This window comes from Onychostruthus taczanowskii, unplaced genomic scaffold, assembly GCF_017590055.1.
Source record: "Onychostruthus taczanowskii isolate IOZ18803 unplaced genomic scaffold, ASM1759005v1 scaffold211, whole genome shotgun sequence".
NCBI lineage: Eukaryota > Metazoa > Chordata > Aves > Passeriformes > Passeridae > Onychostruthus > Onychostruthus taczanowskii.
In genome coordinates this window covers 290,565-307,165 of record NW_024499363.1, presented here as the reverse complement: position 1 = coordinate 307,165, position 16,601 = coordinate 290,565, and the positions used below count along the sequence as shown (strand labels likewise).

At 42.8% G+C, this 16,601-nt stretch overlaps 1 protein-coding gene across 1 annotated transcript; it reads left to right on the top strand.

Annotated features, from left to right (window-relative positions):
* Positions 1-2,436: 2,436 nt before the first annotated feature.
* Positions 2,437-16,596, top strand: LOC121335943 (olfactory receptor 10AC1-like). Its single transcript, XM_041404547.1, has 4 exons — positions 2,437-2,559; positions 5,019-6,012; positions 10,306-10,386; positions 16,370-16,596. The coding sequence occupies exons 2-4, from the start codon at positions 5,019-5,021 to the stop codon at positions 16,594-16,596; spliced, it is 1,302 nt and encodes a 433-aa protein (XP_041260481.1). The 5' UTR covers positions 2,437-2,559.
* Positions 16,597-16,601: the final 5 nt, after the last annotated feature.

Genomic DNA, 16,601 nt, shown 5'->3' with positions numbered 1-16,601 from the left:
GGGTGTGGATAGGCAAGCCCGGTACTGGCCCTTTTTCTGAAGACCAAGGGCAATATGCTCTGAAGTATGTTGCAATGGCTGATAGAAGCTGATACGATGTGATTCATTAACCGTAGCTGGATTCCAAGAGACTCTTTATACAAATTCGGGCTAAGGCAGGCCAGTCCCAAAGCCTTGCAGGCACGTACTGAAAAAAATCACACAGTTAAGAGTGCGGGGGAGGAGAGCAGGGCTGAACTCTGCAGCCAGGCAGAAAGTACAGCTCGGTAACATGCTGCAGACTCAAGACATGCAAACACTAATGCCAACGTGCAGCTTTTAATAATCTGTTACGAATTTGGCTGTAAGCTGATGCAATGGAAGTGCTGGGAACCTGAAAGGTGTGGGCTAGAGGAGGAAGTACAGAGTCGCTTTGACATGCATATTCTCATCCTCTGCTGCTTGTTGTTTGTCTGGTTGCTGTGTGTTCTGGCACTGGGCTGCACAGCTCACTCCAGCTAGCACTCCCCTCTTGGGGAGCCGTGTTTTGGAGGTAAGGTGTGGGAGTGTGTTGAAACGTTGCGGGGAGGTGTAAGTTGCATGTTAATAAATGACGGCTTATCTGCACACACACAGACTGAAACAGTAATTTGCCTGATTTATTTCAGCGTAAGGCTGGGCACTATGGTAAAAAAAAAAATTAGTGTATATAACTGCTGACTGTGTGGTATTGGTTACTGGGTACGTGCTGACTCACCTCAGTTCACCTCCAGTCCAGCAGGAGGAAAGGACCATCTGAAGATGAGAAAGCTGGAATAGACTTGTCAAAGTAGCTCCTGATAATTATTTTTGCATTGTTACTGAGGCAGCAGATTTTCTCCTGCAGTTTGGGTCAGAGAAGAGGACAAAGTAAGAAATAGCACCAGAGCCCCTGAATTTTATTTTGTAACACAAAGATAAACTCTACATGAGTTAATCAGCTGGTGTCCTGAAATCCTGACAGAGTTTACTAGAGGGAGCAGTCTTACTCTGCAAAGCATTTGACTAAAATAGAGTTCACTGTAAAGATTTGCTTCCATTTATAATCCACCCAAGTGGCTAGGTGTAATTAGAAAATAACCAGCACCTCGATTTTGCTCCTGTTACAGCTGCAGAGACATGTCATCAAGAGAGGCTTTAGAGTTGCTGTTTTGTTCAACATTATACAACAGTGCCTAGAATTCAAGACAGATTCAGAATTCAGTTTTGTAAATGCTCTAAAAAACATTCTGTGCCCTGAATTATTTGCAGAACCTTAAACAATAAGAAGTGTAAGGAAAATAATTGAAATGAAAAAAAAAAAATTGAAAGTTAAGGAAGTGACTTGAGAAACTAAAGAGGATAGACTCTGCTGTCATAGCTGTAATTCCAAAAAGTTAAACAACAAGTTTAAAATAGAGTAAAAATACTTGAATACAACTTTGCCAGTGTTCCAGATATGGCTACACATGTGACAGATAAAGAGGTATAATCACATTCCTTCACCTGCGGGACACATTCTTAGTATTGCAGCCCAGTAAGTGGTTGGTCTTTGTTGCCTCTTCCTGGCTCCTGTTTCTTGCTGTCCACTGGAAGCCCAGGTTCTTTTCCCAGCACAATTAGTCCCAGACTAGATCAATGTATGAGGCAGTTTTGTTCCCAAAAAAAATCTATACCACATAGATAAAATATGAGAGAAAAACATTTTGAAAGTATTCCTTCTAAACCAGGTCCTGTGAAAAATCTTGAGGTACCATATTTACATGTTGCTGCCAAGCAGATCCATTTTAGCGGTCAAAAATCTTGACTTTGCTTCTCGTTTCTACTGACATAAGGCTATAGATCTCTTTCATTATCTCAGTGTAAGTGGCCAGGAATGAATGTAACAATGGCAATAAAAATAAATTGGGCTCCAATAATCTCAGTCCTATCAATTGCTGAAAGGTGATTTTCATCTGAGCCAGTAAAAGATAATGGGTCACCTGAACTGGTGAAAACTCCATACACAGATGTGTTTAAAGTCTTTATATCTGTTTTGCTTTGCCTCTAAGTATTAGTTGGTTTAAACTCACCTAAAGACCCACAGCTTTATTTTTGTTTAAGAAGAGCAGCAATGATTTTGTTACTTAAAATGTTGCCATGCCAGGTACAAAGCAGCCCCATCAATAATCAGCTACTTTCCATTGCTTCGGTGTAGAGAACAAGAGAGCAGTGTGCTGCAGCTCTGCCATCTCTGAAGATGCAATTACATCCTATTGCTCGATTTACAGAAAAGCTGCAACCCCCCCTTTCTTGGGAGGAATGGAACTGCCTGCCCTTGGTGCAGGGAGGAGGCAGCAGGGAACAGGACAGACTTCTGTGTCAAATGGCATATAAGGAGCAGGGTCCTGCAGAGGAGAAGAGAGGATGGCCATGAGATGATGAAAGAAAGCATTGGTTCTAGGGGCACCCACAGCCAGAGGGAGCCCAGACTGGGCAAGAAACAGGATCTCAGCCAGACTGAACAGCACACATCATCAAGAGAAAGAAGTCTCTATTTTCTTACCTTTTAACCCAGAGAAGGTATGTTGCCACTGATGCAAACAGCTTCAAACGAAAGGAAGGGAAACTCCTGTTTTTTTCCCACTTCTTAGTCCTGTTGTGTTTAGTAGAATCCTCTTAAAGCCTCAGCACTTGGAGTGAGGGGAGCCCCAGGTGGTCCTCAGTGACTCAGTCCACAGCGATGCACCAACCCCTTACTCCTGTTTTCAGTGAACACCTTCTGATGCATGGAGTGTCAAGAAAGATTTACAGCCAGGCTGCTTAGAACTGCTTTTGGGGAGGTCTTGCAGCAGCAAAATCTAGATGTAGGAGTTAACCATGGCTTTATAACTGCTGGAAACTGTGTCCAGCAGTAGTATTTTTACTTGCTTTTGCAGGATTGCTGCTCTCCCTATGTTCTCTAAAGAGCTCCTTCTTGGTCTTCACTGACAGTCGTGGAGTTTACGGTAGTTTCTTCCTAGCTTGTTAATTTTTCTGACTTATGCTCTAAGGCAGACTGATTAAATTCCTAGTTTTGCACCTGAGGTAATGTAATTGTGGGTATTTTCACATTTACCTGAGTCCCCAGATGTTTCGAATGCTGTGGAGATACTGAATCACAAGGAAACCTTGGGACAAGAAAAAAAAAATAAAAAGGCAAAGGTCTGTAGGCTTTAAGCAGATTCACCTCCTCAACTGTAGTGATTATTTTTTCTGGAGTTTTTTTGAAACTTCTTTTTCCCGGAAAATACCCATCTCCACTAATAGGTTTTCCAACAATTTCACATTCCTTCTATTAGTCTTTGATGACATTTCATGTAATTTTACAGTTTGTTTCACACTTAAATATTGCTGGGACTTTTAAAAATGCAGAAGTCTTCAAGGAAGCTCTGATTTTATTTCTGTTTATGGCAAAGTGTAGAAAGAGTTGTAATTATTCCTTGTAGTTAATACTGTATTGATGAACATGTCAGCAATGAACTCTGTTCAACCATGACCAGTATATATATTTTTGTATATTCCTCTACATTCTTATCTTTCCTGGATTTTTCAGCTTAAGTAGTTTTGTATCAGTCCACTTTCCTAGGAAATTTCTGTTCTTCCTGTGAAAAGCAAGATCTCAGTCTCAAAGTCCAGGATGTTAGCATTGTGTTTTCCTTAAAAAACTGTTATAGAGTATGTATATGTATGTTGCCATGGACAGCTTTGGTTTGGAGAGTGGAAGTTTGTTTACTTTAACTCTGATGCCACAGGGCTGAGCCAGGCATAAAGATGTAAGCAGCCAAAATGTCAGCCCTAATTTTGGAATCCTCATGCCTAATCACTGAAACCCTCTTTCTGTATGGACATTATGGCAGACCCACTGTGGAGAAAAGCCAGTCAGAGAACACCTCAAATTCCCACTAATGGTAGTCAGGCTGCAGCACAGAAGCTCCAGCTCACTGTCTGGTTGTCCTTGCACATCTCTGACACAGATGTAGGGGACTGCAGAAGTGCTGGGACTAGAGGATTAACAGGTGTGCCTGGGAATAGAAGCACAAGGTACAGCAGCAGCTTCTGTGAGACCTAGGAGCTGATGGTTGTCAAGACCCAAACACCTCTGTCTGCAGCTTCTTAGGACGCACAGATCAGGAGGGAGAGTCCAGTGAAGACTCTCAAAAGCAGGACAGCTCAGTCAGACTAATCAACTCCTAAAGGGCACCTAATGCATGTTGAAAGCCTACACATGGTCACAAATCCCAGAACAACTCAGAAGAAGTGATGAAGACCCAACGATTGACAGTCTTTGTCACCAATGTCATGACAAAGAATTCTAGGCAGATTGTTTGGGCACAAGAACCTTGGTGGTTGTGAGAGTTTGGGCCTGAGATTGTGCTGAATGTGGCCGAGTGAAATCACATTTGAAGTTTGGGATTTTTTTTCCTTTTTGATGAAAGGAAGGATGAAATCACCTTCCTCCCTACCCAATAAGCTTTACTACACTTGTTCTACAGTAATGCAGCATTATTTCCTATTACAAATCAAGGGTGACTCTGACGAGGGGAGAGAAAATGATGCATCTGACTCCATCATCAGAAGGCTAAAAAATTACTTTATTATGCTATACTATATACATTGCACCTAAACTGAATGTGCCTTGCACTCACCCTTGCTCACAACTGCACAGAACTGCACTCATCTCTCATTCTCTCGTGACTGTCTCGTGACAATCTGACACACACACACTCTGCTGGCCCTGACAGGCCAAGGAAACAAAACATCCCCGCTCTGGGTAAACAATCTCCATATTGCATTCCACTTTGGCACAACACAGGCACAGCAAGTGTAAGAATTGTGTTTTCTCTTTCTCTGATGTTCAGAGAATGTGAATCCCAGAAATATTCCTGGGAAGAATTGTGCCTTGCTTTTCTCTGTGAAGAGAAATGTGGCAACAATTTCCTATATGGAATTGACTGCCAGACATTGAATTCAGCTGTCTCCCTTCTGTTTCTCTCCTGCAGATGCCATGTGAGGGCTGCACGGAGTGGGACAACATGAGCACTGGTGCAGCCATGGAGTTCCTCCTGCTCGGCTTCTCCGAGCTGCTCCATCTGCGGGTCCTGCTCTTCCTTACCTTTCTCACTGTCCATTTGGTCACACTGGCAGGGAATATGATGATCTTCATGGCGGTGGTGATGGAGCCCTCACGCCCCCCCATGCTTTTCTTCCCCGGCCAACTCTCTGCCGTGGAGCTCTGCTACACTTTAGTCATCGCGCCCAAGGCGCTGCTCAGCCTGGCGGCGGGCGGCAGCGCCATCTCCGCGCTGGGCTGTGCCGCACAGATGCAGCTCTTCGTGGCCCTCGGCGGGGCCGAGTGCTTCCTGCTGGCAGCCATGTCCTACGACCGCTACGTGGCCGTGTGCCAGCCCCTGCGCTACGCGGCCCTGATGGGCGAGGGGCTGTGCCTCCGCCTGGCTCTGGCCTGCGCCCTGGGAGGCTTTGCCGTCGCCCTGGGCCTGACGGTGGCTGTGTTCCGCCTGCCTTTCTGTCAGCCCCGCCGCATCGAGCACTTCTTCTGCGATGTGCCTGCCGTGCTGCGCCTGGCCTGCGCGCAGGGCTACGCCGCCCAGCTGCCCGCGCTGGCGGCCTGCGTGCTCCTGCTGCTGCTCCCCTTCCTGCTAATCCTGGCCTCGTACCTCTGCATTGCTGTGGCTTTGTTAGGCGTCGCCTCCCCTGCGGGAAGGGGCAAGGCCTTTTCCACCTGCATTTCACACCTGGCCGTCACCTTACTGCATTACGGCTGTGCCACCTTCATCTACATTCGTCCCACGTCCAGTTACTCACCGGCTCGGGACAAGGTGGTGTCTCTGGTCTACACCAACATTACTCCTTTAATGTATCCCCTCATTTATAGCCTGAGGAACAAGGAAATCAGAGGGATCCTCAGGAAAATGCTGAGGAGGAAGAAAATAGGTGAACTGGGATACTATAGGAGTTGTGATGCATGTGTATGTGGTAAATTTTAGTAGAACAAACACATGCTTGCTGGAAAACAGCCCCATAACCAGACCACCATAGGCTTCCCTAAGGGAAATATCCAGGCAGAATTCTACATGCATCACTACATTTATGAGAAAAAGATATCTCTGCTCAAAAAAATCCCCAACATAACGCTTGATCTAAAGGAAAATGCTTTAGTGCGTTGTGAGGATGAAGAGCTTCGATCAGCCACTGGTCTCGCTTCTCTGATCACATACATATTCAGACTCACATTCACAGTCATCCCAGCACAATCAGAAGATCAACACAAAAATTTCTAAAGCTAATAAACCAATACTACAGAATTAATTTTGTTATTTTTCTATCAAGATGACAGTAGAAATTGGGTAGTCAGTTCAAATTTTAGACTGGTAAGTTTAGCAGCACAGTAAATCTGTAGGGGCTGAAAGGAAGGTTAGAAGAAGAAAGTCCATGGCTAGAAAGAAGGGTAAAATAGCTGTGGTTTTCTCCAAATTTAGTAGAAGGCTGCACTCTGGCATCACATGACAAATGGAAAGATTATTAGTGTAAACTCATCTAACCTTGAATTATTCTACATATTGAAAGTTAAAATGCCATTAGTCTAACAAGAGTATGACTTCGCTGTGCCTGTTCTGCAGGAAGCAAAACATATTTCCTTTTATAGGGAGATGCTTTAGGTTTGGATTGTTCCTATGGCAACACAAAGGCTCAGATACTTGCTTTATCATGTGACTTTCACCAGCAAAGACTGCACCATATAAATATGAACGCCTGGGGAGTGTTGAGATCTGTAATTGTAAAAGTAATATTTCTGCTGCCACAGTTACTGCAATTTCTTCAGCAAAACCAGTGAGAGTTACAGCACAAGCTGGACTGCAGCAGACGTAAGAGTCTGAAAGGTGCAGAGTATTTTGTGAGTTTCCTATGTGTAGGAGGAACAGGATGATTCAGACAAATTAGAGAAGATCAATTTTGGCCAGGGAGAAGGGGGGAAAAGAACCAACTTAATTATTTTATTTAATACTTCCCTCCCCCGTGTCTCTTTAAAGGCCATAGAGACCCTATGATTCAGAACCCACCTTCTACACAGAAAATAGTTGAGAAAAAATTAAAATGTTTGCTTCTGTTCCTCTGTGTAATCAAAAGGAATTTCATCACCCCAGCTGCCCTCAACTCTCTTTCTGGGCAGATTGAGAGAGCAGAGTGGTATTTGCTTTCTGTGGGCTACAATCATTAAAAATTATGGTAAGTGGATGTGACAAATGTAAGAAATTGGCACTGTAACTAAGGAAGTTAACTTGGAGCCTTCTGAGGAAAGAGAAAAGTGGAATTTAAAATTGACATTAAAAGCTGTCTTCAAGTTCAGAGTCTAGCCTGACTAAAACATTAACACGGAATATTGGCTCTCAAGTCAATGAATACCTAATTACTCTGTGGGCAAACACTTAGCTGCATTATTTAAAATTATCAAAGTTGCAGTGAACATTTTAATCACCTGCCAGCTCTTCCAAAAGTGAGAAGGGGAGGGTCTCAATGAGAGAACACTATGTACTAATAGAGAAGTACTTCAGAATTACATTAGAGAAGTACTTTGAATCAAATACTATTAAGTAACTGTAATGAGCACAGGAAAAATAGGAAGCATCACTTGTACATCCTGTCAAGTCAAATTAGGCTTTGAAGTTAATCCTGCTGCAAGCAGTTGGCTGGACTTGAAATGGCCAGAGGTCCTTCTTGAGATTAGCAAGACTCTGCATCACAGGTTTCCAACCTGCCATCTAGGAGGTACTGATATGTCCAAAAGCCTGGCAATAAAACTGAAGGACAGAAAGACACTGAGGTTTATAATACTGTTCAAAGCCTTGGTAGGGGCCCTCACATATTTCTGGCAGCTGTGGGCATGGAATAGCAGAGAGATAACTGTGACCTGCTGTGGGGAGACAGCAGGGCTGTCCCCTGAACCAGGACGTTCCTCGTCAACCACTGCAGAATGGAGGCATCTGGGCAGACCTCTCCCCACCCCAGGGATATAAGATGATGCCTCTGAAAGGGATGACATGACCTAAACAGCAGCCAGGTTAGACCCCCAGCTCTTTCATTCTGAGAGACATGTGGGAAGTACAACAAGCAGTGGAGGCTTTCTGAGAAGACACTTTCTCTACCCAATGTTTTGCAGATGAACAGAGGAGATATCCCAGAGTCCAAGACCATCCTCACCAGTATTCCCACACCCACTAGCCCAAGACTAGCCCCATCAGTATTCCCACACCCATTCACATCAACCTTTCCCCCCACCCCATGCCAGCTGTTTTGAGCACTGCATAGATCTCTAGAGAGCATGAGGTAAGAGCAGCAGTAATGTATAAGAGATATCAGACACATCTTCTTTCTAAAATGTTATCTTTTAATAGACTGGACCTGCCTGAGGTCCCTTTTCCACTCAACAAGTGGCAGTTTCAGTCCTGTTGACTCAACACACTGTGTGCTGAGAGCTGGAGAGTGCTCAAGAGAAGTATCCACCATCCCTGATGTAGGCATGAGCACAAATATTAATTTTAAAAAGGTAATTTCTAAGTTCTTTTCAGAGCTTCTTGGGGAACAGCAGGGTCAGGCAGTGCGGATTTTGACAAGTGCACATTCCACCTCCAACCAAAGATGGGTATGGAAAAGATCTTTCCATGGGTGTTGTAGTTTTTTGGGTTGGGCAGGGATTCAAGACTCGCCAGTGAATGAGTACAGCTGGGTACCTGCATTTCACAAATGGTCTTGGCCATTCTTGGAAGAGGAATGCAGAGATCTGAGATGTGGCAAACATAGATGTCATGAAGTTTTCCAGTGAAACCAATTAGGACATCACTAAGAATCACTTCATGGTTTACACAGCCATAAAAACAGTGTATTCACCTTTGCAATTAATTCGTAAAGGCGGCCCTGAGCAAGCATTGTGTGAGAACACAGATCTTATCAATGGTGCAGCACCAGAGCCCAGCCTGTAAGAGTTCAACCGGTAGGATCACATCAGTGATCAGCTGTCCACATTCTCAAAAATGAAGAGAGTTTGGAGGATGATGGCCCAGACTTTGGGCAGCATCCAGGATACTCAAGGTCCAGCACCTTGAATGGTACATGCCACTGAAAGGTTTCTCCACTCAGAAAGAGAGCTACTACCAGTACCAGTGATACTGGGAGGATACAAGTGAAACCTGCCTTTCAGTATAGAGAGAAACCAGAGAAAAATGCTTTGGTGTTTTTTGTTTGTTTGTTTTTGGTTGGTTGGTTTTTGTTTGGTTGGGGTTTTTTGTTTTGTTTTGGGGTTTTTTGCACACTATTATGCTTTGCTGGCAACCCAGGTAAGACATTTCCTAAAAGGTGTTCCTATAAATAATCAATCTCCTAAAAGATATAAATGCGCTTGCATTAAAAGAAAATTCTTATTTTCATAGGAGTATAAATACAAAAAGTTTATTTAGGGGATTTGTTTCTATTATGGGTAAGAAGGGATTTGTTTCCATTACGGGTAAGGAAAGTTGAAAAATTGTCAAAAGTCCAGTTTTAAGAACTAGAAAGAAATTTCAGTGTATTTATCTTCCCTTGACAAAGTCATGGTATCACATTCCATCTGTTTTGGCTTATATGGAAAGTGTGTCCACCAGCCTTTCTTTCTTTCACATTCCTTAAAAGCTTAGAAAACCTGCAAATAATCCTATATTTACCCAAAGAGATGTTTTTTATCCTTTGATCTGAAGCAGGAAGGTGAAATTAATACAGCTATTTAGAATAATGGAGTTGTAAAATTAAATGGCTGTGGGCTTAGTAGTAAACCTAGAAAATAGATGTTAATATCATGAGGGTGAAAAGTTGTCAAAGATTTTCTTTATTAAGAAAAGGCCTCTGTTTTTGATGTTTATTATGAACATGCCAAAGGAGCAATATTTACTGTTATTACTTTACTATTTACATATTTTACTATTATAAAGGCTAGAATGCTATAGGAGTTTCTCTTGCAGATATTTATAGATAGAAGATTTACAAAAGAAGAGAGACAAGTCCTTCCTGAGATTGTTTTTTACTATTATATGAAATTATGTATCCAGCATATAAAATCTGATAATTTCCTGTATGATATAAAACAAATATAGTCCACACCCCCATAAACAAGCTAATGGGAAAGAAATATACTTAAATAATCTGCCATTTCTCCACAGAATTAAACATTTCTACAAGCTTTTTATTTATCAACTCGGCTGTTGCACTGGCCTTAAGTTTCCATTAAATGGATTGTTTCAGGAAGCAACCAGGAACAGAGGACAAAAACTAATCAGGAGACCAAAGTGGAGCTGAAGAATGAGGTGAAGCTCCTGCCAGCTGGTTGGTTTCAGAATTAGTTTCACCTTGCCCTACAAGTACCTCCACATCAAAAAGCTGACTGAAGGTGTTATTAATAATTCCAGCACTGTATCCCTAACCTAAAGCTCTTGGCTCTAAAGATCCTATTGTACTCAGTTGTCTTCCAAGCAATTCCAGGAAACAGTGAGAATGGGAAGGTCGATACCCACCCAGTGTGTACCTTTGGCTTTACCTGCATAAGTGCAAGAATATGAGACAGGCTGGTTTTACAAATTGGTATGTAAAGATGTAAGACCGTCTGGTTCTACAAATTGGCATGTAAAGTTGAGGGAAGACCTGATGGCTCAGCAGCATATGGCCTCTAGCCTAGTCACTGCTGAAAATCAGGTCTCCTAAAATCTGTGTAGTGTTTCATTGTGGTTTTGCTGTACAGTTGCTCTCAGCATTCATTTCAGTTTTCATGTTTTGATTTAGTTAATGAGTTCAAGTTTCAAAAAATCAAGTGGGAGGCTGAACTGAGAATAGAGTTGGCAGTGAGTCGGGAAGATGTTGACACATTCACTGCTCTCTTTCCACCTGCAAGGTGTCTGCTTCAAATACCTTCTCCTGATGCCCACCTTGAAACCTCTCAGGGAGAATGCTGCTTGCTAACACAGTGAACAGTGGAAACTATTTCATTTCTGCACTGGACAGCAACTCTTCAACACCAGGATCAAGCTACAACAGCAACAAATATGGACAAGCTTCTTGTGTTTAGATTGTGAAGGAAAATGTAATTTGTTAAGAAGAGGACCATAAAAATATCTTGAAAAAACATATTAGAAACATACATAAAAGCTTTAAAACATTTGTTATAAACACCCAGAAAATAAAAGATTTATTAACTTACACCTTCACCTGTAAGAGCAGAAAAAAAATTTAAAATCACACTATCTAAGTGACTAGTGACATGGCTTTTTCTTGTATTTTAGTAAAGCCTTTTCAGCGTCAGTGAGATATTTTCATGCTTGAACATAATTAATCCAGGAGTGGGGAAGAATGGCTAGAATATATGAAAAAATTACAGAGAGGTATGTGTTTGCCATGCAGAGGTTACTATTGCTATATTTTGAGCTTTGATTCACCTACTAAAAATATTATAATCTCACTTTTCTATAATGTAGTGGAATAAGTCATCAGCATTTCTCTACTAGAAATAAGTAATCAGTTCATTTCTCTACTAGAAATCAAATTTATCTGGGTCAGATTTTATGTTTATCACACATATGCTGTTGTGTTAGTAATGCTCAAGGAGAAACTGAATCCTCTCATGAAATCTTAATGCCGCCAAGATGAATACATATCTTTAAAGATACCCAGGAAGAATGTGCCCTCAAAGAGAAGTGCTAAGTGTAGAACTGCACTTTTTGAATTTCTAAGTATATAATGTGCTGCAACAGTATAATAGAAAGTAACTAACTCCTGTGACCCAGATTTGTACCACTTAGGGAAGTTTTATGATTAGGAGAATGAATCAGATTCTATTATGACTTGCTTTTCATTGGATTCCTCTCGTCTGTACAAAATGTCACGCCTCAGCATAGGCGAAGCCCTGTTTGGCTGCTCTCCGCAGGCACCGGGACCTCTGGGGCTCCACAGCCGCTGGACCACGAGGGGGAGCCGAGCCGGGCTAATACGGCAAGAGAGTTATCTCAGGTAATTTCTGCCGAAAAGCTAGGTCCTCCCCCTCATTTGCAGGATGGTGTAATAATTTAACTGAGCCCTGTTTTGCAAGCCAAATAAGAGCATGGCAGACCATGGCAGGATGAGCTTATCCAGAGACAAAAGCCAGCGAGCCTGCAGTTCAGGCAGCAGTGTAAACAAGCTTCCCTGCCTGATCAGGTATCCAGCCAGAGCATCAGCACGCAGAGAAACACCTATTTAGTGAGCTGCTGATGATCAAGTAAATGGAGTTTTATTCAGGAATACTGGGCTTCTTCTAGTCCATGTATTGTATGACATCTCTGCTGGGTGGAAAATGCATTTGGGAAGTTACCCTCTTGTTTTGACTGGAGCCCAAGTAAGGAACTGCCTACATTCCTGGTGGAAGAAAATGTGATTGCTCATCTACCAATGATGAACTGAATGAGCAAAAGATTGATGTAGGGAGGGATGACTGGAGGCCTTTAGCCCAAATACCTGCTCACTGCAGGGTTAACACCAAAACTGTGTCAGGTTGCTCAGGGCCTTTCAGGTAAAGCTTTTACATCTCCAAGGGTGCTTTTCTCACATATGTGAGGAAGAATAAAGGAGTGTCTCCTGCTTCTTCTGTGTATGAAAACTCAGATCTGTGCCTTGTCTCTATCAGCTTCATTCATTCCCTTGCCCTTGTTCTTCTTCTCAAGGGAGAAAGATAACCAGCTTGACTACTTGTGCAGTCAGGTCCTCAGGTCTCTAACATAGGGGTGGCTGCTATGTTGATCCAGAGGAGCTACTTGTACTACTTCATAGGAGTTTAAAATATTTATTTAAAATAAAATCTGAGTTTCTGAATGAAACATGTGGTAGGAGTCTAAATTGTTGGAGTCTGTTTTCTGCAGAAAAACAGTCTGAAGTCAGCTGTTTGAAATACTCTAAGATAATTGTTGGTGGAGTAGAGCCAGAAAACCTTCTAAGATAAACATGAAAACACTAGAATATTTAACTGTGGTCATGCAGGTGAGAATAAGGGACAGAAAGCACACACTTTGTGCAGGGAATAAGACTTTGAAACAGAGGATATCTTAGGCTCTACAAAGCTGTCATAGATTACTCCTAGAGTTGTAGAAATAGTAGATAAAAGGAGTGAATCAGAGACCACAGAACAAGAGCAAGTTCCTCCTTTAAACTGAGGTGAGACTTGTTGCAAAATGGATTTGAGGCCTCTGGAAGACCTATACATCTATGTTACTAGGATACCTTACTCAAAGCCAGTTCAGGATGCACAGATTCAAGTTATCAGTAGCAAAGGGATGCTTTGATAATTAGGGAAGTGATATCAAGTGAGAAACTCCAGAGATTATTTCTAGGTTCTGTTTAATTCATCATCTGTAAGGACATTTAACAGCACAATGGTGAAACTAATTCTAAAATATGAGGAGCAGCAAACAGAGTAAACAATTTGTAAGAATCATATGAGACAGTTCTGTCTGAACTGCAGTTCAAAAGAAGCACGTCCCAACTCAGCCTTGGGAGTGCCCTTTGACTTTCCCAAGAGCACATTAAAACAAAACCTGGTGCACAGCCTTCCTCCTCACTTCCCTCACCACAAGCCCACATAGCTGTAGGAGGAAGGCCCAGGTGTGTTGTGTGGTGATATTTTCCAGCTGGATACCTAATCACAGTGATACTCAAAACAAGATTCTGGGAAATGGAAGGAAAAAATATGCCCTGCAATTCAGAAATACTCAGAGGGCCAAGAAAGACAGGATGAGAATCAGCCCAAAGACATGCTGAGAGTGAGCTGAAAAGATGAAGTTACCTTCTTAACACCAAGACGCATGCCAGAGATGGGATGCTCACTGGGAAGCCATGAGAGTGAGAGGCTGTGGGGATGTAAATCATAGAATCATAGAATATGATTGTAAACAAGACATAAAAAGATTTTTTAAATTAAGTTCTTTCAGTTTTGCTTATTTGGTGTTTGTTTGGGATTTGTTTGTTTTAGTTGTTTGTTGGTGGTGATTTTGTTTGTGTTTTTTTACAGTCAGAGAATTAATTTTGCCCAACAATATCCAAAGACAAAATCCAAGCTTGTGATGCACAAACAGAATAACAATGTCAATGAAATACTGAGTATGAAAATGCAGTTGTGGTATTCACTCTTCTGGCTACAGTCTCTGTGTATATTCCCTCTTTTTCCCTTTGGATCTGCATTTTGGTGCAGAGGACACATGGGAAAACAATCTGGCAGAGCTTTTACAGGTATCAGCAAAGTTCCAGGCATTTTGTGTTTTTACTTCTGTATGCTCCCAGTTGTTTATAGATTTTCTTCAGATCCTGATGCTGCTGAAACATTAGACTGTATTTTGTTTCACTATCATTGTACACATTCTGACTGTGAGCTACACTAGATTATCTCCAATCTGAAAAACCACAAAGCAATAAATACGATTTCTGACCACCATTACGTGGAAAACTCCAATTGCTGATCCCCTTCTGCCAACACTACAAGGAGAAGAAAAAGAAAGTAATTTTTTTTAGGCCACATTCTCCAGTAAGCTCAAGTAAATTGGTTCGTGCCTACTCCTTGGATCAAATGTTCTGAGTATCTGCACACCAGGGGCATGGAGAGAGAACATCCCAAGGCTCTTCACTCCAGAACTTGTCACTTCTGGGATTTTACAGATGCAAACTCTGTTAGTCCTGAGGAGCCAAATATCAGGCATCGTCACTGATTTTTTTTTCTCCTGAGGAAGGACATGAGCTCCTGGCCTTCCCTAGAGCCTTATCCTCCAGTTGCAAATGGTTCTTTCCCATTTCATTTCTATTTAGGCCTTGCCTATGTCGTACCATCACAGAGAAGTTAGCTGTGGGTCTGTCCGCCCCACTGCTACATCACATACTGAAGAAGGGACAGAACTGTACAAATGAAGCCCTAAATGGACACATTCCCCCAGCACAAACTAAAGGTATGGGTTGTAGACCAAAAAATCTTATATGACTCCTGCAATGGGAGTCATTCAATTATGGGAGAAACATAGGCATAACAATTTGACTTAGCACTGTGGACTGATACAGAGAATTTTAGACAGGATTAAACTGTAACAAATTTAAGGTACAACTACTCTGAATGCCATTTACATGTGAATTATTTGCACCTATATTTTACTTCATGTGCTACGTAAAATTATAAGCTTAGTATTGTAACCATTTGTTCTGAAATGTCTCTTGCCTATGTTCAGACATCTTGGGATAGATCTTGCTTTCTCAGGATGTATAGTTTAAGAATCACAGAATTCACTGAAAGATTAGATGCCAAGGCCCTCAGAGAGTCCACAGTCCCAAATGCTGCTCAGAGCAGGGCTGACTCCAGAGGTGGATATGTTGTTCATGGCTGTGTCCTGGCAAATCTGGAACATGTCCAAGGGTGGAGATCCCCCAGCCTCTCTAAGCAACCTGACAAGGTCCTTTCTTTAGCCTTCCTTGGGGAGGAGGAAGAGAGCAGGAGGAATGCAGCCGTACAGCAAGTGTAAGTGTAATAATACCATCTGTATTTTACGGGGAGGGGTGTAATAGCTGTGTATGGGTGGGAGTAACATCCTTGATGAATGCCAGAAGAGACAGAACAAAGGCAAGTTCTTTTGTATTTATGTCCCTCAGGAAGAAAACAAAGAGTCCCATGAGGTCTTCCTACACAGAGAAAGAATTCTAGTTTGCTTCCTCTCCTTTTTTTTTTTTTTTTTTTTTTTCTGAGAAGCAGGCACTGTCCATCAATGCTGAGGAGCATACTAAATGAAAATCAGTAATTCTGCCAGACAAAGTGGTATTGCTGTCACGCTGTGACATACTTGGGAACTAAATGGGCTGCTGTCGCTGTGTACAGATGGATTTCCTAAACATATTCAGTGAGGATGGCTCAGTGGTTTTAGCCCCATTATCACAGATCACGGAATCACAGAATGGTTTGGCTTGGAAGAGACCTGGAAGATCATCTATTTCCAACTGTCCTGCCATGAGGGTTGGAACTAGACCTTCCACTAGACCAGATTGCTCCAGGGTCTCACCCAACCTGGCCTTGAACACTTCCAGGGATGGAATAGCAACAACCTCCCTGGGCAACCTGTCCCAGTACTTCACCACCCTGAAGAATTTCTTCCTAAAATTTCAGTTTAAAGCCATTGGCGGGGCCGGCGGGATCGGGAAGGATGGCGAGGGCTGCCCAGGAGGTGGCAATCGGGAGCCTCTTACGGGAGTGGAGCAAAGGTGGAGGGAGGCTCCCAGGAAAGAGGTGGCTGCCTTTAAGGTGGGTTTATTTGCCTGCCAGATGGGAAGTCTGTGACCAGCCCCTTAGAACAGGTAAAGGCAGTAAGGCTTCTCCACCCACTCGCCTTGATCTTTCATCACCACCGTGGGCCAGGCTTGTGCAACGTGCGCGCCGCGCTCGGGAGGCTGCGGGAGAGGCCCATGCGCTGCCCGCAGCAGCCCGGGCACGGAGGCCGGAGCCGGCGGGGGCTGCGAGCCGGGCCCCCTCTCCGGCCAGCCCGGGGCTGAGCGCC

What these genes read in the sequence shown, in the direction of transcription:
- LOC121335943 (XM_041404547.1), top strand. Translation starts at nt 5,019, where the DNA reads ATGCCATGTGAGGGCTGCACGGAGTGGGACAACATGAGCACTGGTGCA. An exon ending in TTGTGATGCATGTGTATGTG is followed by an intron (nt 6,013 to 10,305) that starts GTAAATTTTAGT and finishes GGATTGTTTCAG; the next exon opens with GAAGCAACCAGGAACAGAGG. An exon ending in GGTGAAGCTCCTGCCAGCTG is followed by an intron (nt 10,387 to 16,369) that starts GTTGGTTTCAGA and finishes TTTGCCTGCCAG; the next exon opens with ATGGGAAGTCTGTGACCAGC.